The sequence below is a fragment of the Carettochelys insculpta genome, chromosome 2, assembly GCF_033958435.1.
Source record: "Carettochelys insculpta isolate YL-2023 chromosome 2, ASM3395843v1, whole genome shotgun sequence".
Taxonomy (NCBI): domain Eukaryota; kingdom Metazoa; phylum Chordata; order Testudines; family Carettochelyidae; genus Carettochelys; species Carettochelys insculpta.
Window position 1 is genome coordinate 99,595,006 of NC_134138.1, and position 20,856 is coordinate 99,615,861.

The window sequence follows — 20,856 nt, forward strand, 5'->3', positions numbered from 1 at the left end:
TAATTGAAAATGTGGTGCATGTTAATGGCACTTACCTGGATAGTGGGGTAACATTCACTATATGAGTATAATTTGTGAATTACGCTAATTAATTGGTTTTTGTAGTCCCACCCTGCGCTCATTAAAAGTTCCCTAATGGATTTTACTGCATTTTTGTGCTCTATTAAAGTGCAATAGGAAGTTTTCAGCTTCAGCAGGCTTGCACAGATCAACTACTGTGCTTTATATGCACCAGTATGATAGTGCGCTTCAGAAATCACATCCCCATTCTGCACATTGCCCAACCATGTAGGTAATTCCTTAACTGTTTTTGCAAGTTGTTAGAGCGGGGAAAAAATTTTTAAACAGTCTGTGGGGAAAGTGCAATTAAAAATAGTACTTAATATTGATTTGAAAAATGTATCAAATTTTTTCCATGGGTCCCTCCCTTATTCATTTGGACCTTTTTGGACACTTCACTAGCTTATAAAATAGCTTGTAAGATGATCTTGAAATGTTAGGTGACCTACTGTTTTTAATTTTCAGATACCTTTGTCTGGATATGGAGGAACAAGCAATATAATTATAGAAAATGTTAAAAAACTGTCTGACAGTTACATGGTAACCCTGAATGAAATATTGCCAGATCAATTAAGAAAAGTTTCTTTCCATATAAGAAATATAGGCTCTCGAGCTGCCTATGTTAAAGCAGTGTGCTTTATGGACCTTCAGTCAAAAGCTGTCATGGATCCTAAAGTTATGAGTGTTTCTCCAGAGAAGTTTGTACTTAAGGAAGGAGCACAAGAAGTGAGTGTAAAAAACCCAATTCAACACAAGTTGTATTAGTTGATACAAAGTTAACATATCTAGCTAATATGCACCTGTAAAATGTTTAAATTCTTGAGTTGGGTACACACAGCTCAATTGAATGAAATCCAGAAGACTTAATTTGGTGTCACAGTAAATTTCAGTGACGTTGACTTTATTTTACCAAACTTAATACTAATTTCCAAGGAAAAATTAAATTTGAAAAATTTTAAATACTTAATGACTTTCTTTCAATCAGGTGATTACAGTAACATGTAATCCTATGGAAAGGGAAGATATATTCCATAAAACAAGCACATCCTTATCTACAGTATGCTTCTTTTTTGGAGACGAAATTTCCAGGCAACAGTATCGCAGGTAGGTTTGAATTTACAACTCTGAAATAGTGACCTATTTTTATTACAAATTGTCACACAATCATGGCCCTGATGCTCTGAAACAGCCCTGTATGAAGCCACACAAGACTCTCTCTAGAGCAGTGTATTGCATTGTCCAGGGCATGAAACTAATTTTGGTTGCGGCCTTCCTGCATCTGACTGCCATAGTGTATGGCATTTTTGTTCCCACCGTGGGTTCCCCTGGACGGGTCTCCTGTGGGTTTATTAGTTGACAGAAGCACCACATAGACCAGACCTTGATAGCACAGGAGTCGGGAACTTTAAGTGAAGCTCATCTTGAGGGGATCTGGGTACTGGTGCTCTTGACTTCCCACCCACAAGTCTCAAATCTGAGACTGACAAGTTTCCAGCAGCCCAGCCTGTGATGGACACATGCCCCTGGTCTTGGTCTTACTTCCTGGATTAAGTATTACCTGGTCATATCTTCTTCCTGATTGTCAGGTTGTAAATGACACTGACCATCACTTTAATGCAGGCAGCTGGAGCAGCCTCACCTGCCTTCAAGGGTCTCAAATAGATGTGACATGCCCTTACTCCCATCACCTAGGAGTTGATGGTAATACAGGGGAAATTGAGGTACAAGCATATTCATGCCAACCTGTAAGATTGACATAGCTCAAATACAACATACCAAAGAGGAAAAATACACTTGGTCACATATATTAAGTCAGGGGATATGTTAAGTTAGATAAGTGCCACTTGTCTCTAAGGATAACAATACCCTGGTTGCTAAAGTAAAGAGTAAAATGTTGGCTTTGGTAACTTAGTCTTCATAATTTTGGAAAGCATATTTAAGTGTTTGTACTAGCATACCCTGAATGTGTATGAATCTGGTAACAGAAGTGAAATTCTATTGTATTCCCAATAACTCTGTGGTTTTTAGCATTGGCTTTGTAAACTTAGGGTTGTGACCTCAATCCTTGAGGAGGCCATCTAGGGGTCTGAGGCAAACAGATTAAAAAAAAAAAAAATCTATCAGGGATGGTGCTTGGTCCTGCTGAGGGCAAGGGACTGGACTTGATGACCTCTAGAGGTCCCTTCCAGTTCTATAATCAGCTTTGCTCTTGACTTGTATTAAGAAAAAGAATCCAGATTTTTAAATAGTAGTTTTCAGTGAGAGATTCACCTTAGCTTGCTAACTTGTGCTCTGTGTGGAGAGGAGCGGCACGTGTGTATGCACAAGTGAAGTCCTCTAGGATTAAAAACAAAGTCTACTTTTAATAAACCAAGTTAAGGACCGCTTTTCCTGTATCTAGAACAGGTGAGCTGATCATGATTTTTGCAACTTCAGTATGAGTATCAGAACACCAAACTGTTTTTATATGCCTACTTACCCAGAATGTTCGACCCAAGTTTCCCAAAAATGGATTCCAAATTAGTGACTAGACTAAGCTAGCTTTTAGTTCCAGAACTTTGCAAGGTCTGGATGAATGACATGTAGCTTTTGGGGTATGAGGGGTCAGTTTTTCTGTGTTGGGCACCAGTTAACAGATGACTATGGAGCAGTTTTGCCATTAAATACACCAGAGTTGCTGCTTACATTTACTTCAGGACTCTTCAGATCTGGGACCCTGACCCATAAGGAGGAAATATACAAAGCTAACAGTCTTCCCACATTTTATTAACCAAATAACATTATAAAATACAATACATATTAGCTTTTAATTGAGTTTATATCCAAACAATCTGTTACAATTAAACAGTACCGAAATAACAACTCTTCTTTGAGTGTCCCCATGGGTGCTCCACCTTTCGGTGTGTCAGCAACACTGCATCCACAGGCCAAAGACTTGTGTGTAGCAGTGACGCCTTCCCCACCACCACCCCTCCCAGACACATGGCCCATGTGTGCAGGGCACAGGCATGAGATGCCTGTGATACTTATTGCACGTGCAGGGGCACCAATTACCTCAGTTCTCCAGTTGCCGATGGCTTTGGTTGCAAGCAACTGTCCTCCCTCAGTCACCTGAAGGAGGAAAAGAAAAGATGGTGATAGGAGAGAAATCAAAGGCAAAACTACTATTTTAAGCAAGGAACAAGTGAGGGAAAGCTGCAGAGGTGGCTTTTACCAAGAGGCTTGTTGTTTTCAGATGCTCTGCCTGATAGCACAGCTCTCATCAGTTTCACTCATGCACAGCTCCTTGGGTTTTAAAAAGTGCTTGGCTTGTGGCCTTTCCTTTTCAATTTTTCAGTCCCTCTCTCGGCCAATGGTGTTGGGTCAGCTCCACAGTACAGACAGCTTCACGCACTTCACAGATGAAATGGTCCAGGAGAGCAAGCCAGCAGCAGCTCCAGGTCTGATAGATGGAGCAGGCTGTCATACCAGTGGACCACAGTGACCCCTCTTAGGCACGGCCCATAGCTGTGACAAGATCTCGCACTGCCTCAGGATCTGTTTCTCCCAGGGGTGAAACTGACCTCCTCCAAGCATTGCATTGCTATCCTCCCTTAGGTTTAGGGGGCAGCTTCAAGTGCTTTGCCAAAAAGGCAACAAGAGGAGAGGTCTCGTCACTCCTCATCCATGATGATGTGAGTCTGATACAGCCACGGTCCTGGTACTGCAGCACAAGCTGGCGAAGAAGAAGAAAAAGCCGGCTTCGGCAAACACCGCACCAGTACCAGCATCTCTTAATGCTGATAAGAAGGCACCAGCAAAGCATGCGGAAGTGTTCAGTGCTGTTACAGCCACTTCTGGCCTCTCAGTACTGGCAGCCCAGGAGGCTCCAGTACGATGCCCCTCTGCCACTTAAGCTGCAGTATATCACCTTGGTACTAGGCACCCCCAGCTTAATGAAGGCTCATTACATGGCTCCAGGCTTTCACATTCACTCACTGAGGCTTAAGATTCAGCAGCTTCTGACTCAGATGATAAAATGGTAAAGAGCACACCAGCTTCGGCTGTGAGTTCTGGCAAGCTGACACTGGCAAAGCACGCACCGGCTTCTGTTCAGACTACACTGGTACTGTCAGCTGGGAGCTTAACACAGCTACAGCTGTTTCTGTATTCCTGGCATGTACGGCACAGGGGCCCTGGTACAGATGTCCTTTCACCACTTATACCACAATACACCACCACAGGGGAGCCTTCTGCCACCTTGGGTCAGGCCCTCTGCTTAACAAAGGCTCTTTACACAGCTCATGAATTTCTCATTCACCTATTTGAGCCTCTGATTCCACAAGATTCTCTGACTGGGAGAAAATCCTCATCTAAGCCAGTGCAATTGTAACGCTGGCAACAGCTGTGGGTGCTGCTCCCCAGTGTGGGCAGCTTCTCATCACTAGCCCCTTCCGCAGCTGTTACCTCCAATCTTTGCAGATATGTAGACCTCAGCTGCCCAGCATTCAGGCACTGGACAGGTCTATGACACCTGAGGAGATGATCACTTGAATTCTCTAGCCCCCCCATCACAATTGGTTTCCCTCATCATCAGCCACAGGCTTGACAATACCACTACCCCTCTTTCAGGTGATGACCCCAAGATTTTTTTAAGATCTCTTCAGGAGGCTCTAAGACTGGATATCTCTTTTGACCCTGAGTGATGCACATCACAAGCTAATATCTTAAACTTGTCCACTCAGAACAGGGTGGCAATACCAATTAATGAAGCCCTCCTGGATCCAGCCAGACTTCTGTGGACACCCCAGCTGCCATGCCACCCATGTCAGAGGCAGGATCAAAAGTACTATGTGGCCTTAAATGTGCTGAAATTCCAGTTCTGCTACCCACCCTCTAACTCTTCTATAGTGGAGGCTTGAAATCAGAGGGGTAGGCAGCAGAATGCCAGATTCACCTTGGGAGATAGGAAAAGGCTCTATGCCCTTGTGTGGAAAGTCGTACTCATCGGCCAGCCTACAACTTCGCATTGCTAATTATGGGACATTGCTTCCAAAAGACACACACCATGCTGTTGATCAACTTCACACCTTTATTGAAATAATTCAGGGGAAAAAATACAAAGCCCTCGTGAGAGAGGGTCCCTCATTTTACGAACAGTTTTGCAGTCCCATTCTGGATGCAGCAGACACTATCGCTAGGTCCCTGTAGTCTGCAGTGGTAACATGATGCATGTCCTGCCTACAACTTTCCAGTGTTTTTCCCTAGAAGTCAAAACCACTGTCAGACCTCCCCTCCAGAATGTCTCGATCCTTCATGGGATATTACTAACATGCTGTTCTTGGGTCACCTTTATGTACTCTGGGTATCCAAACAGTGGCTGCAAAACACAAACAATTTTTGGCCACAAAGATCCTGCCTTGTCAGCCATGTTGAACACTTGGTCGAGAGTCAGACAGCCCCAAAGCTGGACATCTCTGGGATGAGCCACATACCACGCTCAACTCAAGGCTAGCAGCATTCTATTCTACATGGCAAGCCATCACAATCAAACAAGTGCGTCTGTTGTACATTAGGGACCCTTCTCTTGCATGAGGACAGGCTCAAGACACACATTCTATAGCCATAGAAGAGGTACCCCACCAACCACAGGAGAAGAGGCTTCTGTTCACACTACATCCTCACACAGAAGAAAATGGGAGGTTGGAGACCCATACTAGAGCTCAGAAAGCTAAACTGGTATGTACTCTGTCAAAGGTTCAAGATGGTAGCCTTAGCCACAAAATCCCTGCACTATAGAAAGGGGATTGGCTGTCCATTCTCAACCTATGGGATGCTTATTTTCATGTTGCCATCCACCCATTGCACAGATGATTCCTCAGATTTGTGGTAGAGAACTGGCAGCTTTATTAAAGGAGGGAGAGGCATGCTAGTCTATATACTATCAGAACAAAAAAAGCAGTCACGTAGCACTTTAAGACTAACAAAATAAATCTATTAGGTGAGCTTTCATGGGACAGACCCACTTCTTTAGACCATAGCTATACCAGGTCTGTTCTGGTATGGCTATGGTCTAAAGAAGTGGGTCTGTCCCACGAAAGCTCACCTAATAAATTTATTTTGTTAGTCTTAAAGTGCTACGTGACTGCTTTTTTTGTTCCTTTAATAAAGGATGCTGCCCTTGCAGCTACACACAGCATCAATGGCTTTCTCAAAGGTCCTGGCACTGGTCACCACATATCTAAGAACAAAGGGAGTAACCATCTCTCCTCTCCTTACCTGGATGACTGATAACAGGCCACCCCTTAACTCAGAACTAACAAGCAACAGCTGCGACCAGAACACCATTCTGCAATCCGGGTCTATGCATAAACCTGCCAAAATGCACCCCGATGCCAACTTGCATGCTTAAGTTCATAGGGGTGCTTTTGGATTGCTAAACAGCCACAGCCTTGCTGCCTCTACACAGATGAGGCCATCCAAGACCTTGTCATCAAGCTGCAGGTCAGTACCAGCATAACTGCCAGAAAATGTCTCCTTGGTCACATGGCAGTAGCAATGTCGGTCGCACGCCACTGGATGAGACCAATGCAGGCCTTGTTCAGAGTGGTGTCCAGGCCCCGTGTCCATCCACTGAACAAACCACTGAGCGTCCCAGCTACAGTCAGACTCCCTCAGGTGGTGGATGCAGCCACAGAACCTATATAAAAAGGGTTTCCTTCCCGAGCCCTCTCCAACTATCTCACAGATCACCGGCAACATGGCAACAATGCACTGCATCAACAAACAGGGAAGAATACACTTGAGACAGTTCTGCTGAGAAGTAATGCAATTGTGGGAGTGGTGTACCCCTGAACAAATTCTCCTGGTGGGGGCCTAGATACCAGGAAGGAACAATATACTTGTGGGCAACCTGAGTCGCCATTTCCTTCCCAATCGCAAGTGGGGAAATCAGCAGATCCCCCATCTTCCATGTTTTCCACAGATGGGGGTTCCCCAACTGCGGCTCTGTGTTGCAAAGGGCCAACATATGCTGCCTCCACTGCTGCTCCAGACACGGATTAGGCCACAGTTCACAGGGGGATGCATTCAACATCACATGGAATGCACTTTCCATGTGTGCATTCCCATCAATCCCTCCTGATTCCGAGGGTGGTGGGCAAGATAAAACGGGACAAGGCCCAAGTTATACTACTAGCATCCACATGGCCCAGACAGACATGGTTCTCTTAACCTTTACAGCTATCTAGACGTCCCCCATATTGTGTCTTTCTCCTGTCTTCACTCTTAACCCAACAGAATGGGTCCATTTGCTACTCAATTGTCTGTTGCCTTCACTGCTCTGCATCATTTCTGGTGGGCTGGTGGATTCAGAGGTGCACTGCCTACCTGAGGTCCAAACAATCCTTGTAAACAGTAGGTGACCTGCAACAAAGAGCACTTACTCACAAAAATGGCAACACTTCATAGCATGGTGTCTCCCTCACAACCACGTGACCCCATGCACCTGCCTATTCAAGACCACTCAGTCTTCACCCACCCACTCTTGCCCATCAAGCAGTTCTTAAGGGCCTTCATAACACCTTCCTGCCAATTGGAGCCAATACAGGCATGGGGCCTCAGTTTTCAGGGCCCTTACCAGCAAATCCTTCTAGCTGATTGATTGCACTTGTCCACGAAAGTAGCTTTTCCTTGTGGCAATCCCTTTGGCACAAAGGGTGGGAGAGATCAGTCCATGAATACCCCAACCACTGTGTACAACCTTTTCACTAGTGCAGAGTAGTCCTCTGCACCCACCCAAAATTCTTCCTGAAAGTATTTACCTCTTTCCACTGTAATGAGCCAGTGTACTCACCTGTTTTCTTCGATTAAACTGCATGCTGACCATAGGGATGGAACCATGCATATCCCTGTCATTCATTGGTCTTGGCCTTCTACCAGCAGAGAGCACAGCCATTTCGGAAGTCTCCTCAGCCACAGAGGCTGTCAAAATGGATCTTGGACTGTAAAAGACTCACCTACAACAAGTTGAACAAGGAACCTCTGATTGGCATTCATGCCCACTCCACACATGCAGTGGCTGTCTCTACAGCCTTCCTCTGAGGCGTCCCCACTGATGATATTTGCAGAGCAGGCAGCTGGGCGTTTGCTCACATGTTCACTCAGCATTATGCCATGCAACTCTATGCTGGCTCAAACTGTATTCAGCCGATCTGTTTTGCTATCAACCGATGTACACCATCTGAAGGACCCACCTCTAAGAAATGACACTTCTTTGTAGCTGTCCAAGGTGGAGCACCCACGGGGAGACACGAAAAAGGAGAGGTTACTCACCCTGTGCTGTAACTGGAGTTTTTTCAAGATGATGTCCCCGTGGGTGCTCCACCCCTCTCCATCCTCTGCTTCAGATTCCTTCTTTGGCTTCTGTATCCGAGAAGAACCTGAGGGTCCCGTTGCCGTGCCTGTGCAACAGGTGTCTCGTGCCTGTGCCCTGTGGTCATGAGCAGCTGGTGGGAGATGACACTGCTCCACACGTCTTCAAACAGTGGGCACGGTGGTGCTGATGCACCTAAAGGTGGAGCACCCACAAGGACAACATTTCACACTCCATGTACTCACCCTTTGCAGTAACCTCTCCTCTTTTTTTTCCTGTTTCTGTGTAATAACTGAGGAAGGTAGCACTCCTATTTAACTTTCAGCCCCCCAAGTAACAGGACATAATCAGTCTTGCTGCCATATGCTTATATTTAGCTTCCATCCAAAGAGTTGATAAATTGAGCATCATATGACTTCCAGGTCGATGTTATGATGAGACTGTAGCTCTGATACCAATTAAGATAGGTGGTTACAGTCCACTTATCCAATCCATTTATCCAAAAGTAAATAGAAAACTGGCTAGATGGTCAGGCCCAAAGGCTAGTGGTCAACAGCTTGATGTCTGATTGATTGGTCCAGTTTCAAGGGGAGTTCCCCAAGGATGGGTTCTGTGGATAGTGGAGTTCAGCATCTTTATTAATGACCTGGATGAGAACATGGACTGCACCCTCAGTAAATTTGCAGATGACCCTAAACTAGAGAGGAGGTAGATACATTGGAGGATATAGATATGGTCCAGAATGACCGAGACAAACTGGAGGATTGGGTCAAAAGAAATCTGAGGTTCAACATGGACAAGCTCAGAGTCCTGCACTTGGGACGGAAGAATCCCAAGCATTTGTTACAAGGTGAGGACCAACTGGCTAAGTAGCAGTGCAGCAGAAAAGGACCTGGGGATTACAGTGGATGAGAAGATGGATATGAGTCAAGAGTGTTCTTACAGCCAAGAAGGCTAATGACATATTGGGGTGCATTAGGAGGAGCATTTCCAACAGACCTAGAGAAGTTATTCCCCTTAATTTGGCATTGGTGAGGCCACATCTGGAGTACTGCATCTGTGCTGCTTACCCCTCAACCCCCCACTCCCTCTGTGCAATATAGAAAGGATGTGGATGCATTGGCAAGGGTTCAGCTAGATGGCAACCAAAATCAGGGGCCTGGAGCATGTGGCCTGATGAAAGCCTGAGAGGTTGGGGCTTATCTAGTTTGCAGGAGATTGAGGAGTGATTTGATAGTAACCTTCAACTTTCTGAAGAGGATGGAGAGAGGCTGGTCTGTCGTGACAGGTGGCAGAACAAGGAGCAATGGTCTCAAGGTACAGCAGGTTGGGCATTAAGAAAAATGACTTCATTAGTAGCGTGGTGAAGCACTAGAATGTTACCAAGAGAGGTGGTGGAATCTCAGTCCCTGGAGGTTTCCAAGCCCTGGCTTGATAAACTCCTGACTGGGATGGTTTGGTTAGGGTTGGCCCTGCTTTGGGCAAGGGGATGGACTCACTGATGTGCCGAGGTCTCTTCCAGCCCTGCAATTCTGTGATTCTAAACCTATTTGGTTTTATGCAGCCTACCAATGATGGGCTTTCATGGGACAGGCCCACTTCTTGAGATCTGGTTCAGAATTTTCCAGATCTGAAGAAGTGGGGTCTGTCCTCGAAAGCTCAAACCTAATAAATTTTGTTCTTTTTGAAGCGCCACAGGACTGCTATTTTTGTTTTGTGAGGATACAGACTAAAATGGTTACCTCTTTGTGAACACTTCAGTACAAGTCAGATGGCATTATAGGTTATATTTGAAATTCAGATAAATACAGGTGAAAACATAAGTTCTCCTGATTTAACATATACCCCCCAAACCCTTGAAATACTTGCATGTAATCTTTTTAGAAATCAAGGCAGTTTAACCTCAAGTATTCTATAGGTCAGTGGAGTCCAATCGTCAAGGATCTCTGCACTTGTGGTTGTCATCCTTGCGTATTCACTACAGTGCCCCCACCTCTGCCTTTGTGAATGAGAATGAGAGATTCCTTTTCAGATCATTGACATGGGGGCTTGATTAATTCACCTGTATGTAAACCAAGAAATTTCCCAGTCTAGTAATTTCAGACTGCAAATCTGTGAATCCAAAAATGTCGTCAGTCAGTGGGTCTGAGATTTTTGTGTCATTTGAGTTGTAGGTTAATCCAGACTCTCTAGCTTAATCAACCTCTGAAGTTCCAGAATTAAAATAATTTAAAAAATGGAAAAGTAGCAAAAATTCCTAAATGAAATAATAGAAAAAACAATTATGCACTTACTCAACCATGCTCATATAGGTAGGTTTACTACTCTCTAGACCTGTTTTATAACTTCCTTGTGTGTTCTGGTACTCAGTGACTTAACTTTACATAACATTTTTGACACTGAAGGTTCATTGAAAGATTAGACTTCTAACTCAGACTAAAATATCTCTTCCTAAAAACTCAGCTTTTGGGTTTCATGCCTAAATCTGTATAGATATTCCTATGTAGCTAAATAGGTTTCCTGACTTTGAAAAATGACTTAAAGATGTTTAGCGCTTGTTAAAATCATAATTAGTTAAGCTTCATGGCTACAGTGCCTGCCCAGTGACAGACAGCTATTGGTAACACGTTCAGAGAATGGGGAGCTAAATGACCACACTAATGCTACATACCTTTTTGAAGACCTCATTTGTGAAACTCTGACTTTGTGGAAATTAACACTTTAGAATGAGCTTCCAAATTCCTGAGGCCCAAATTGCAACAACGATATGAATTCCCTCAAACTTACGATGTTTGGCGCGGCTACTGTCACACTCTGAAGATGAAAACCTGTTGTAGTACCACAGACTACTTATTGGGAAATTTCTTCATTAATTCAACTGAACCAGCATTGAAAATGAAAATAAGATGGTCTCAGTGGAAGTGGAACTGAATTTTCTTGAAAGAGGTGTGCCCATAAAGATTGTCACATCACTGAAGGTTTGATGTTTTTAAGGACTAGAATGAAGGTTGCTTGGTGGTGGACTTATTCCCTATTGTTGAGGAGTACTCTTGTCTCACCCTGTGCAAGGTGTAAAACTAAGTGGGGATTGAAATATTTTTGCTGTTGTTTCCCTTTACAGAGCTATGCTGCACAAAACAGAGGTGGGAACACACATACTCCCTGAAAACAGTGTGCTGAGAAAAATTAAGTTTGATGAGGAACTTCAAGGGGAACAGTTAGTGACCGAAGGTAAACATGTAATGTTTTTAAAAAAAATAACCATTTCAAATGTTTATTCCTGAAATGTTTTGTTCTAAACTTTGCTTCTGATAAAGACATAAAGACCCTATGCAATATTTGGTAAATATAGACGAGAATGCTCAGTTGGCACAAAACCAGCCCTGCTGTCCAACTCAGCATTCTAACCCACGTCTCTGACTTGTTGGGGGATCAGTGAGCAGACAGCACCCTGAGCCACGCTTATGACCAGATAGCAGTCATGAAGCGGGAGATCATGGACCCCATCAAGCAGGATGGTTTTTCTGGTTTGAGATTGCCTGGGGACAGCCTATAAAGGGTTGAGAAGGACCCATAATCGGGTGAGATTTGCCACCAGCTCATGGTTCATCGGCCCTACTAAAGTGAAGTCCTCCAACTTGCCTATGCCATACCCACAGTCAGGCACCTTCTGGTGTTTATCTGTGCTACCAGCTAGTTCACATCCACCCACCCCCCGCCACTTCCCTGAGGGAATGAGGGCTCATTCCACCAGAGCGCAGGCAAGGTCTACTGAAGATATGTACGGCAACTATCTGTAGCTCCTTTCACACTTCAAGAGACAGTCATGCATCGCTCTGGTCTTCTACAGATACAACTGATAGTTGTTCCCAAACCTATAACTTTTGTGTCTTCACATTTATTTACTGCTTGCTTCTGTGAAATGCACATAGGGGCCATTGCTCAAAGGCAATAAGCTACTTACCTACAATTGGAAGTTCTTAAAGATGTGTGGCCTTTTATCTGTATTCCACTACCTTCCCTCCACACACTCTTTTGAAGATTATAATCTGGATTTGGGGCAAAATAAGGAAGTGAAGAAGCATTGATGCAGTTTTCTCTTTTTACTCTTGGATTTGAGATTGAGGAAGAGAGATGTTGAAATGTGGATGAGAATAAAATCTGTAGACTTAGGTGCATGGCAAGTGGGTGTAGCCACAAGTGGAATACTGATAAAGACCACACATCGCAGATCACACGTCTTCCATTTTCAAGTAAATAACCTCTGTTTTATACTGAATATTACCTCATGCCTGTCCAAGAGTCCTTTGTGACTGGCGAACCTAAAATCGTAGTATTTGCATGAAAATGTGAAAGAGAATCAATATTCTCAGTAAAATCTTTCTTTCAACCCAGGTATTCACACTACTAAAACTGCTGCATGGTGAGGCTCTCATTGAGTCCTGTCTTCATGTCTGCAAGTTGGAAGCCAATCTAAACTTTGCTTTCAAAAACAAGTCAATTTTGGATTCAGTAGTGCAGATTCGGTTAAGTTAGCATCTTTTAGTTTATTTGGGGTATCTTTTTTGAAACTTCTTGCCAAGCAGTTCACAAGTACAATGCATAATTATTTTTTTCTTATAATCCTTCATAATATCTTTTCCTAGTGTATGACCTACCACAAAGGACAAATGACATTGAGCTATTTTATGGAAATATGCGTAAAATTATCCTTTCTGTGGTTGGAGATGCTGGAGATTCCAGGTGCAAGAGCAAGTGTTTTCAACAGTTTCAAGGACTTAGCTCGAAATCAGACAGGTGAAGTGAAAATTAGATTTAATGTAAAAGTATCAATTTTTTTTTATTGTTTAGAGGGAGAGGTTCATGCTACTTTTTACACTAAAGGCTTGGTAAAAACATTCCAGAAGTGTTGGTGTAGGGCACAGGACACTGTCAGCTGGGGGTGCAGGGGAGGGAAATCAATGTTTATCAGTCTTTTTTTTTTTTCTTCCACTTCCTCATTTTTCCATGGATTAGGAAGGGTTTTGGCAGTAAATTGAAACTTGTGGCGGTTTTGTTTTTCCTGAGTCTCTTCTACACACCCATGTTTATTCCATCCACCTCTGTTCTTTCTCAAGATGGTCTTACTCATCCATCCTGCTGAGTATTTCAGTCCCTAAGGTATTGGTGTTTTGCATTGTCTATCTGTCTAAATACGTCGTTGATCTGTTTTAATTTCTGCCGGGTCTCAGGCTGTATCTGTTTCATTTGTTGCTCAGGAATTTTTAAAACCAAAAAAAAAAAAAAAAAAAACCCTCCAATTTCATAAGTTATGACAACAGAATCACTAGTGTGGACAGGTCTGTGACCATTCTCCCACTACTGCCATTCAGTGGTGGCTTAATTATGTTGAGAGGAAAACTCTCACCTATCAGTATAGAAGAGCTAACCAATCAATTATTGAAGTGAGATCTGCATTGATAGTTTTTGGTCACGGGGTGGCAATGAGTGATAGAGGGACTTGGTGACGTGTACAGTAGTAGTAGTAGAAGTAAGTCTCTTCCAGTCCTGTATCTTGGAGCATAGGCTGATATTCCCTGTCCTGGATGGTGGTTTTCAGTTCTTGCCAGGTGTGTCCTGTCTTTTTAATGTCTGCCTTCAGGTCCCTATGCCAGGTGTTTCTTGGGCACCCTTCTTCAAGGGTTCAAACGTGTAAGGCTTGCTTTGTGGTGATGGTGATGCATTGGACATACCCTTAGAAAAAAATCAACCACCATCTTCTTCAGCAGGAAGTTTGGTGAGTCAGTTGCCAAAGGTCTTCGTGGTGGTTGTATGGCCAGTGGATCCAGAGGATTTTATGGAGGCAGTTGCTGATAAATGTCTGGATTTTTTTGACGTTCTCTTCATTGCTCTGAGGTTCTGCTCCATACAGTAGGACTGATTTGACATTGGAGTTGAATAACCTGATCTTAGTCTGAGTTCTGACTTGGTTAGAATTCCAGATCTTTTTCATGAGAAGAAAAAAGCTTTTCTTGTTTTTGCAGTCTTCGCTCTCATATCAGCATCGGTGCCCCCTCTTTATCAGTGATGCTGCCCAGGTATGCAAAGACCTCAACTTCTTCCAGAGCCCTACCATAAAGTATGATTTGGCTCTGTGCTACTGATGCTTATTTTCAATATCCTAGTTTTTCTCTAGCAGATGCTCAAGCCAACTGTTGCTGAGATATCAGCAAGGTCTGACATCTTCACTTGCATCTGTTGGTGGCTGTGGGACAGAAGTGCCAGATCAGCAAAGTCCAGGTCATCCAGCTGGGTCCACGCTGTTTACAGGGTTCATAAAAATTATAAGAGTCATACAAATATTACTGATGATACTCACTTCATCATTTATGCCTGCCTTTCTCCTTCACACCCCAAAACTACATTATAGCTAATGAGTAAGGAGAGGAGACTAATTTTATCTGCAAAGATCACCTGAATGTGTTCCATCCATGGAATGGAGGAAAGGGTGATTTTTCTAAAGGTTTTACAAATGTCTTTCAGGTTGCATCCTGTCATGTTACCAGTTTCCCAAACAAGGCAGTAATATGGAATTCTAACATGCCTTCACAAGATGTTATAGTCTTGTACAAATTGTCACTGCTGATATTTCATTTGGATTGATGGGCTTTCATTCCTTCATGCCACATGAATCCTTACACCACCTTGCTTGTCTGTCCCGATATAGTGGAAAATACACAGGACCCAACATAGAAGAGGGTTATTTACTTGGTGTAACTTGTTTTTCAAGATGTCTAGTCTCTGTGTATTCCACTACCTGCTGTCTTTCCCTTTTGCCCAGATCTTCATGTGATTTGTGGTAGAGAATGAACTGCAGTTGGTAATTTTTCTTCTTCTTCGAGTGTCCCCGTGGGTGCTCCACAATAGGTGTCAGGCTTGCCCGGCGCCGCAGATCGGATCTTCCAAGCAGTTTCTGCCGGACCGCGCATGCGCCGGCGCGCGCCGCTCCCTTGCGCGCTCCTGGCCATGTGCGCGATCCGGTCCCCGCCAGTTCCTCTTAACCGCCGTCGGCTGCAGACGGAATCCAACTAGGCTAAGGCCAAGTAGCGTATTCAATGACTTTAACTGTTTTTCTCTTAAGTTTTTCAAGTACTTAGGCGACTGTAAATTAGCTGGTTGTTATTTTTGAAAAAAAAAACAAACAAACAAACTACAAGTGGGACAGCTTCAATCCAGTTCCAGTAACAAGCGCTGGAGGCCAGGAGCATAGGGCCATCAGCCCTCCTGCTGAGGCAGGCCATCGGACGGGGAAAACAGCACAGAGAAGGTGCTAAGTACCCACTTAACAACTGAAAGACTCACCAACAATGTCCTCTTCAGGATTTAAAAAATGTGAGTCCTGCCGAGAGGCGATGCCAGCATCCGATGGGCACAGTCTATGCATAAGGTGCCTGGGGGAGTCCCATGTGGCACAGAAATGCTCCTTCTGTGCTAAATTAACAACCAGAGCACGGAGAGACAGGGAGATGCGGCTTAAAATGCTGCTTTTTGATAAGGCTCTCCAGCCAGACGTGCCGGAGCGGCCGCAGCAGGAGGGACCCTCCGGGGCCCATAAGAGGAAAGCTGCCTCCCTCACCCCATCAGCGCAAAAACGGAGGAAAGCCTCTCCAGCCCGATCCCTGCCGGCAGCAACAGCGAGCAGGACGGGAGGAGCGAGCAGCCCCCAGCCGCAGCAACAGCTGATCGGCGGCGGCACGGAGAGCCACGTGGAAGCGGCTCAGCCTCCGATAATCAGCCAGCCGCCCCGCACTGCAGGCAGGGCGGCGGCTAAACAAGCGCTGGTACCGGCGGCACCGCAGGCAGCGGCACCGATGCCCGGGGAACCGGCGGTGCAGAGCGCGCAGGCACGTAGCCTGCAAGCGCACAAGGACACCGCACGTGCGGCACCGCCTTCGAGCGTGCCTAGCACGGTGCCGACGGGGCCGGGATCCCCTGCGCGTCAGGGGGCGGAGTTACCTCCTCCAGGGAGGGGGAAGGCTGCACACAAGAGGAGGCATTGCAGCCCCTCTCCGGACAGGGCTGTGGAGCTGCTTTCTCACAGCCCTCCGCTCATGTTGCAGACTCCAACCAGAAGGCAGGGGTCCCCCCTAGCCTACCCGGAGCTCCCTTCTCCATTTTTACAACCAGCCTCACCCTGGAGGGCACCACCTTCACCCTTCCTGGGGTTTGAACCGCTGGACTATTATGCAAAATCGCTCTCTCCAGTGTCTCGACGATCTCCCTCCCCCAGACGCAGAGGGTACACACCAAGGGAGTGGTCTAGGTCACCTTCCCAAGAACAGTGCCTATGCTGCCATGGTCGCCCCTACCACGCGGGGCATAGACACCATCGGCAATCTACTAGGGAAGGATCCCCACAGACTATCTCGTACCCCCGAGGGCAATTGCGACCGGGGACAGAGACTCAAGCATCTCAGGGGGGACTGGTCATGGAACCCCGAGATTCTCCCTCGCAAACCTCTAGCGAGAGGGTGTACCATCACCAGCAGGAACCGGAAGGGTCCAGAGAGACGTACCCCAGCGGTTCCTCGCTCTCCTCCCCGGACGAGGCTACGGCCGCGGGGGACGTCCATCCTACGGACGATCTCAAACAGTTTCAGGAACTGTTTAAGAGGGTGGCCTTCACGCAAGGCATCCAGACAGCAGAGGTGCAAGAGAAACACCATAAGCTCCTCAAAAATTTGAGACCTCCGGCCTCCTCCAGAGTAGCAATACCGCTTGATGAAGCGATCTTAGAGTCCGCCACTACGATATGGCAGACCCTGCAACTATTCCGCCCGTCCAAAAGAGAGCGGATAAGAAATACTTCGTGCTGGCGAAAGGCATGGAGTTCCTGTTTAGCCACCCACAGCCAAATTCCTTGGTGGTGGAGTCCTCGCAACAAAGATTGAAGACATCTCAATTCAAGACAGGGGGAACAGACAAAGATGCCAAGAAGCTAGAGCTGTTCGGCAGAAAGGTCTACTCCTCCTCCACTTTAACGCTGCGAATGGCAAATTACGCAGCGCACTTAGCGAACCATAATTTTGACAACTATTCCAGGTTAACCTCCCTCATGGACTCGCTTCCAGAGGACAAAAAGCCGGTGCTCAAGGCCATAGTGCAAGAAGGCTATGCGGCCGCGAGGACGGGAGTTCAGATTGCTCTGGACGTTGCGGACACAGCAGCATGTTCCACAGCAACGGCAGTGGTGATGCGAAGGGAGTCCTGGCTCCAGACTTCGGGTATACCGAGGGATCTGCAGGCGAAAATAGTTGACCTTCCCTTCGACTCGCAGAAGCTGTTTGCTGAATCAACTGACTCGGTCCTTCATTCCAGTAAAGATTCAAGAGCCACACTCAGGACCCTGGGGATTTACACCCCTCCATACACAAAGAAAAGGTACTACCCTCAACAAAGGCGGTACCAGTACCAGCAACAGCGCCCCCAGTATCACAGGGGTTACGAGCAAGGGCGACATCAACAGCACCAGCAGTACAGAACTCCCAGGCGACGCTCACAACAGAGCTGTGCATCCTCGGGGCGGGGCCAAAGGCCACAAGTTTGACATACAGATCCAGGGCTGTGCCATCACTACCATCGCACAAGGTCATCCGAAGCGGCTATTCCACCATCGCCTCCGACCATTCTATGACCAGTGGCAAAGGATCACCACAGACAAATGGGTGCTGGAGATCATAGCCACGGGGTACGCCATCCCCTTCCAGTCGCTCCCACCGTCGCGACCTCCACCCAAGCCCCACCTCCAGGAGCCCTCCCATGTAGCGAGGCTCAGGCAGGAGGTGGCCCATCTCATGCTCATAGGGGCAGTGGAAAGGGTGCCGGAGCAACTGCAAGGGAAAGGGTTCTACTCCCGGTACTTCCTCACGGAGAAAAAGACAGGAGGCTGGAGGCCCATCTTAGACCTTCGTGGCCTCAACAGGTAATTGCGCATGCAACGTTTTCGGATGACCACAATCGCCTCCATCCTTACAGCGCTGGACGATGGAGACTGGTTTGCAGCCCTCGATTTACAAGACGCGTACTTCCACATAACTATCCATCCGGCTCACCGGCGATTCCTCCGGTTCATGGTAGGCAACGAACACTTCCAATACAAGGTCCTACCATTTGGCCTCTCCTCGGCCCCCAGAGTCTTCACCAAGACCTTGGCAGTGGTGTCAGCCTACCTGCACAGACAGGGGGTATTTCTTTTCCCGTATCTGGACAACTGCCTGCTCAAAGGGGCCTCGAGAGGGGAGGTTCTGCGCATGATACGCGTCACAGCAAACACGTTCTCTTCACTTGGCCTGGTTATCAATCTGGCAAAATCAAAAATAGACCCCACACAGGACATAGAGTTCGTAGGGGCTCGCATAAACTCGGTTACAGCGAGAGTATATCTACCAGAGGCTCGCTTTCGGGCCATCGGTTCCCTCGTGCAGGTCATCACCTTCAGCCCTACGGTGCCGGTCTTGACGTGCTTGCAGCTGCTGGGCCACATGGCAGCGGCGACGTTCGTAGTACAGAACGCCAGGTTACACATGCGCAGCATGCAGCACTGGCTGGCAAGTGTATACAAACCGGCAATACACACCGTTCACAGGGTGGTGTCGCCCACAGCCGGGGTGCGCAAATCCCTACAAAGGTGGGTAAACCCCAGGAACTTGCTAACAGGGGTACCCTTCCACCAGCCGCAAATAGCGGTTTTTCTCACTACAGATGCCTCCCTCATAGGGTGGGGAGCGCACATGGGCAAAAAGGTGACTCAAGGACTGTGGTCACCCACGGAACAGTCACTACACATCAATGTACTGGAGCTCAGAGCAGTGTTCAACGCCTGCAGACACTTTTGAGACCACATACAAGGCAAAGTAGTCGGGATCAGTACAGACAATACCTCCACCATGTTTTATATAAACAGGCAAGGAGGAGCTCGATCCCGTGCCCTATGCGCGGAAGCAATCCGCTTATGGAACTGGTGCATCGCCAACAGTATAATCTTGAAAGCCTCATACTTGCCGGGTGCGCACAACGTGAAGGCAGACCAGCTAAGCAGGCGTTTTGCACTCACGCACGAGTGGCAGATCCGTCCCGATCTGCTACGGCCGATTTTCCACGCATGGGGTTTTCCCCAGATAGATCTGTTTGCCACTCAGCACAACAAGAAGTGCCCGCGATTCTGCTCCAGGGCAGGACTGGGATGGGGGTCGCTGGGGGACGCGTTCGCGATCCCGTGGAGGGGCCCCCTGCTTTATGCGTTTCCTCCCACAGTGCTGATCCACAAAGTTTTACAAAAAGCCAGGAGGGAAAGGGCCCGGATGATCCTGATAGTCCCAACGTGGGATCGACAACAATGGTTCCCCCTACTCCTGCGCATGTCGGACCGTCCACCGATGCCCCTTCCGGTGGCGCCGGATCTGCTCACGCAAGCCCAGGGGTCCATAGTGCATCCGCACCTCCAAAGCCTGCGACTGCAAGCGTGGTTAATCCATGGCTCAGCTCCATAGAGAGCACATGCACAGTGGAAGTACAGCAAGTCCTAGAAAGTAGCAGGAGGACTTCCACCAGGAAGACCTACAAACAAAAGTGGACTCGCTTCACAGCTTGGTGTTCTACCAAACAGCTGGCCCCCCTTTTGGTGCCTATACCTACAATACTAGAGTATTTACTGGACCTCAAGAGAGGAGGACTTTCGCTATCCTCGTTAAAGGTCCACCTTGCTGCCATCTCGGCATTCAGACATGAGGAGGACGGGCACACGGTGTTCGCCCACCCTATGGTTACCAGGTTCCTCAAAGGGTTGGTAAACCTATACCCCCCTCGGAAACCGATTCCACCTTCGTGGAACTTGGACCTGGTGCTTACCACACTAATGGGACCACCGTTCGAGCCCTTGGCCACGGTTCCCCTCCGCCTCCTTACAATAAAGATGACCTTTCTTCTTGCAATTACGTCAGCTCGTAGGGTGAGCGAGCTCGCGGCAGTCATGGCAACGCCACCCTGCACTGTTTTTTCCAAGGAGGCGGTAACCATACGGCTGCATCCAGCCTTTGTTCCCAAAGTTTCTTCCGAGTTTCACATCAACGAACCTATTGTTCTACCCTCGTTTTATCCAAAGCCTCATAATTTCAACGAAGAGGCGCGCCTACACCTCCTGGACGTGAGGAGGGTGCTAGCCTTCTACGTAGACAGGACCAAGTCCTTCCGGGAAACGGATAGACTCCTAGTCTCCCTCACTCCCAAATCGAAAGGAGAGGGTCTCTCCTCACAGAGAATCTCAAAGCACATTGTATCCTGCATAAAAATGTGCTACGAGCTCAAAAAGACTCCTTATCGGCCACTCCCAGGGCTCATTCCACCAGGGCGGTGGCGGCATCAACAGCCTTTTTCAAGGGCGTTGCGTTAAAAGACATTTGCAGAGC

At 46.9% G+C, this 20,856-nt stretch overlaps 1 protein-coding gene across 1 annotated transcript in view; it reads left to right on the forward strand.

Annotated features, from left to right (window-relative positions):
- CEP192 (centrosomal protein 192) overlaps positions 1-20,856 on the forward strand; it is a 172,473-nt gene that overhangs the window by 96,625 nt on the left and 54,992 nt on the right. The window contains exons 32-35 of the mRNA XM_074987485.1: positions 526-786; positions 1,046-1,164; positions 11,535-11,644; positions 13,060-13,210. Of these exons, the coding sequence (XP_074843586.1) occupies positions 526-786; positions 1,046-1,164; positions 11,535-11,644; positions 13,060-13,210 (641 nt within the window). The remainder of the gene's footprint in view (positions 1-525; positions 787-1,045; positions 1,165-11,534; positions 11,645-13,059; positions 13,211-20,856) is intronic.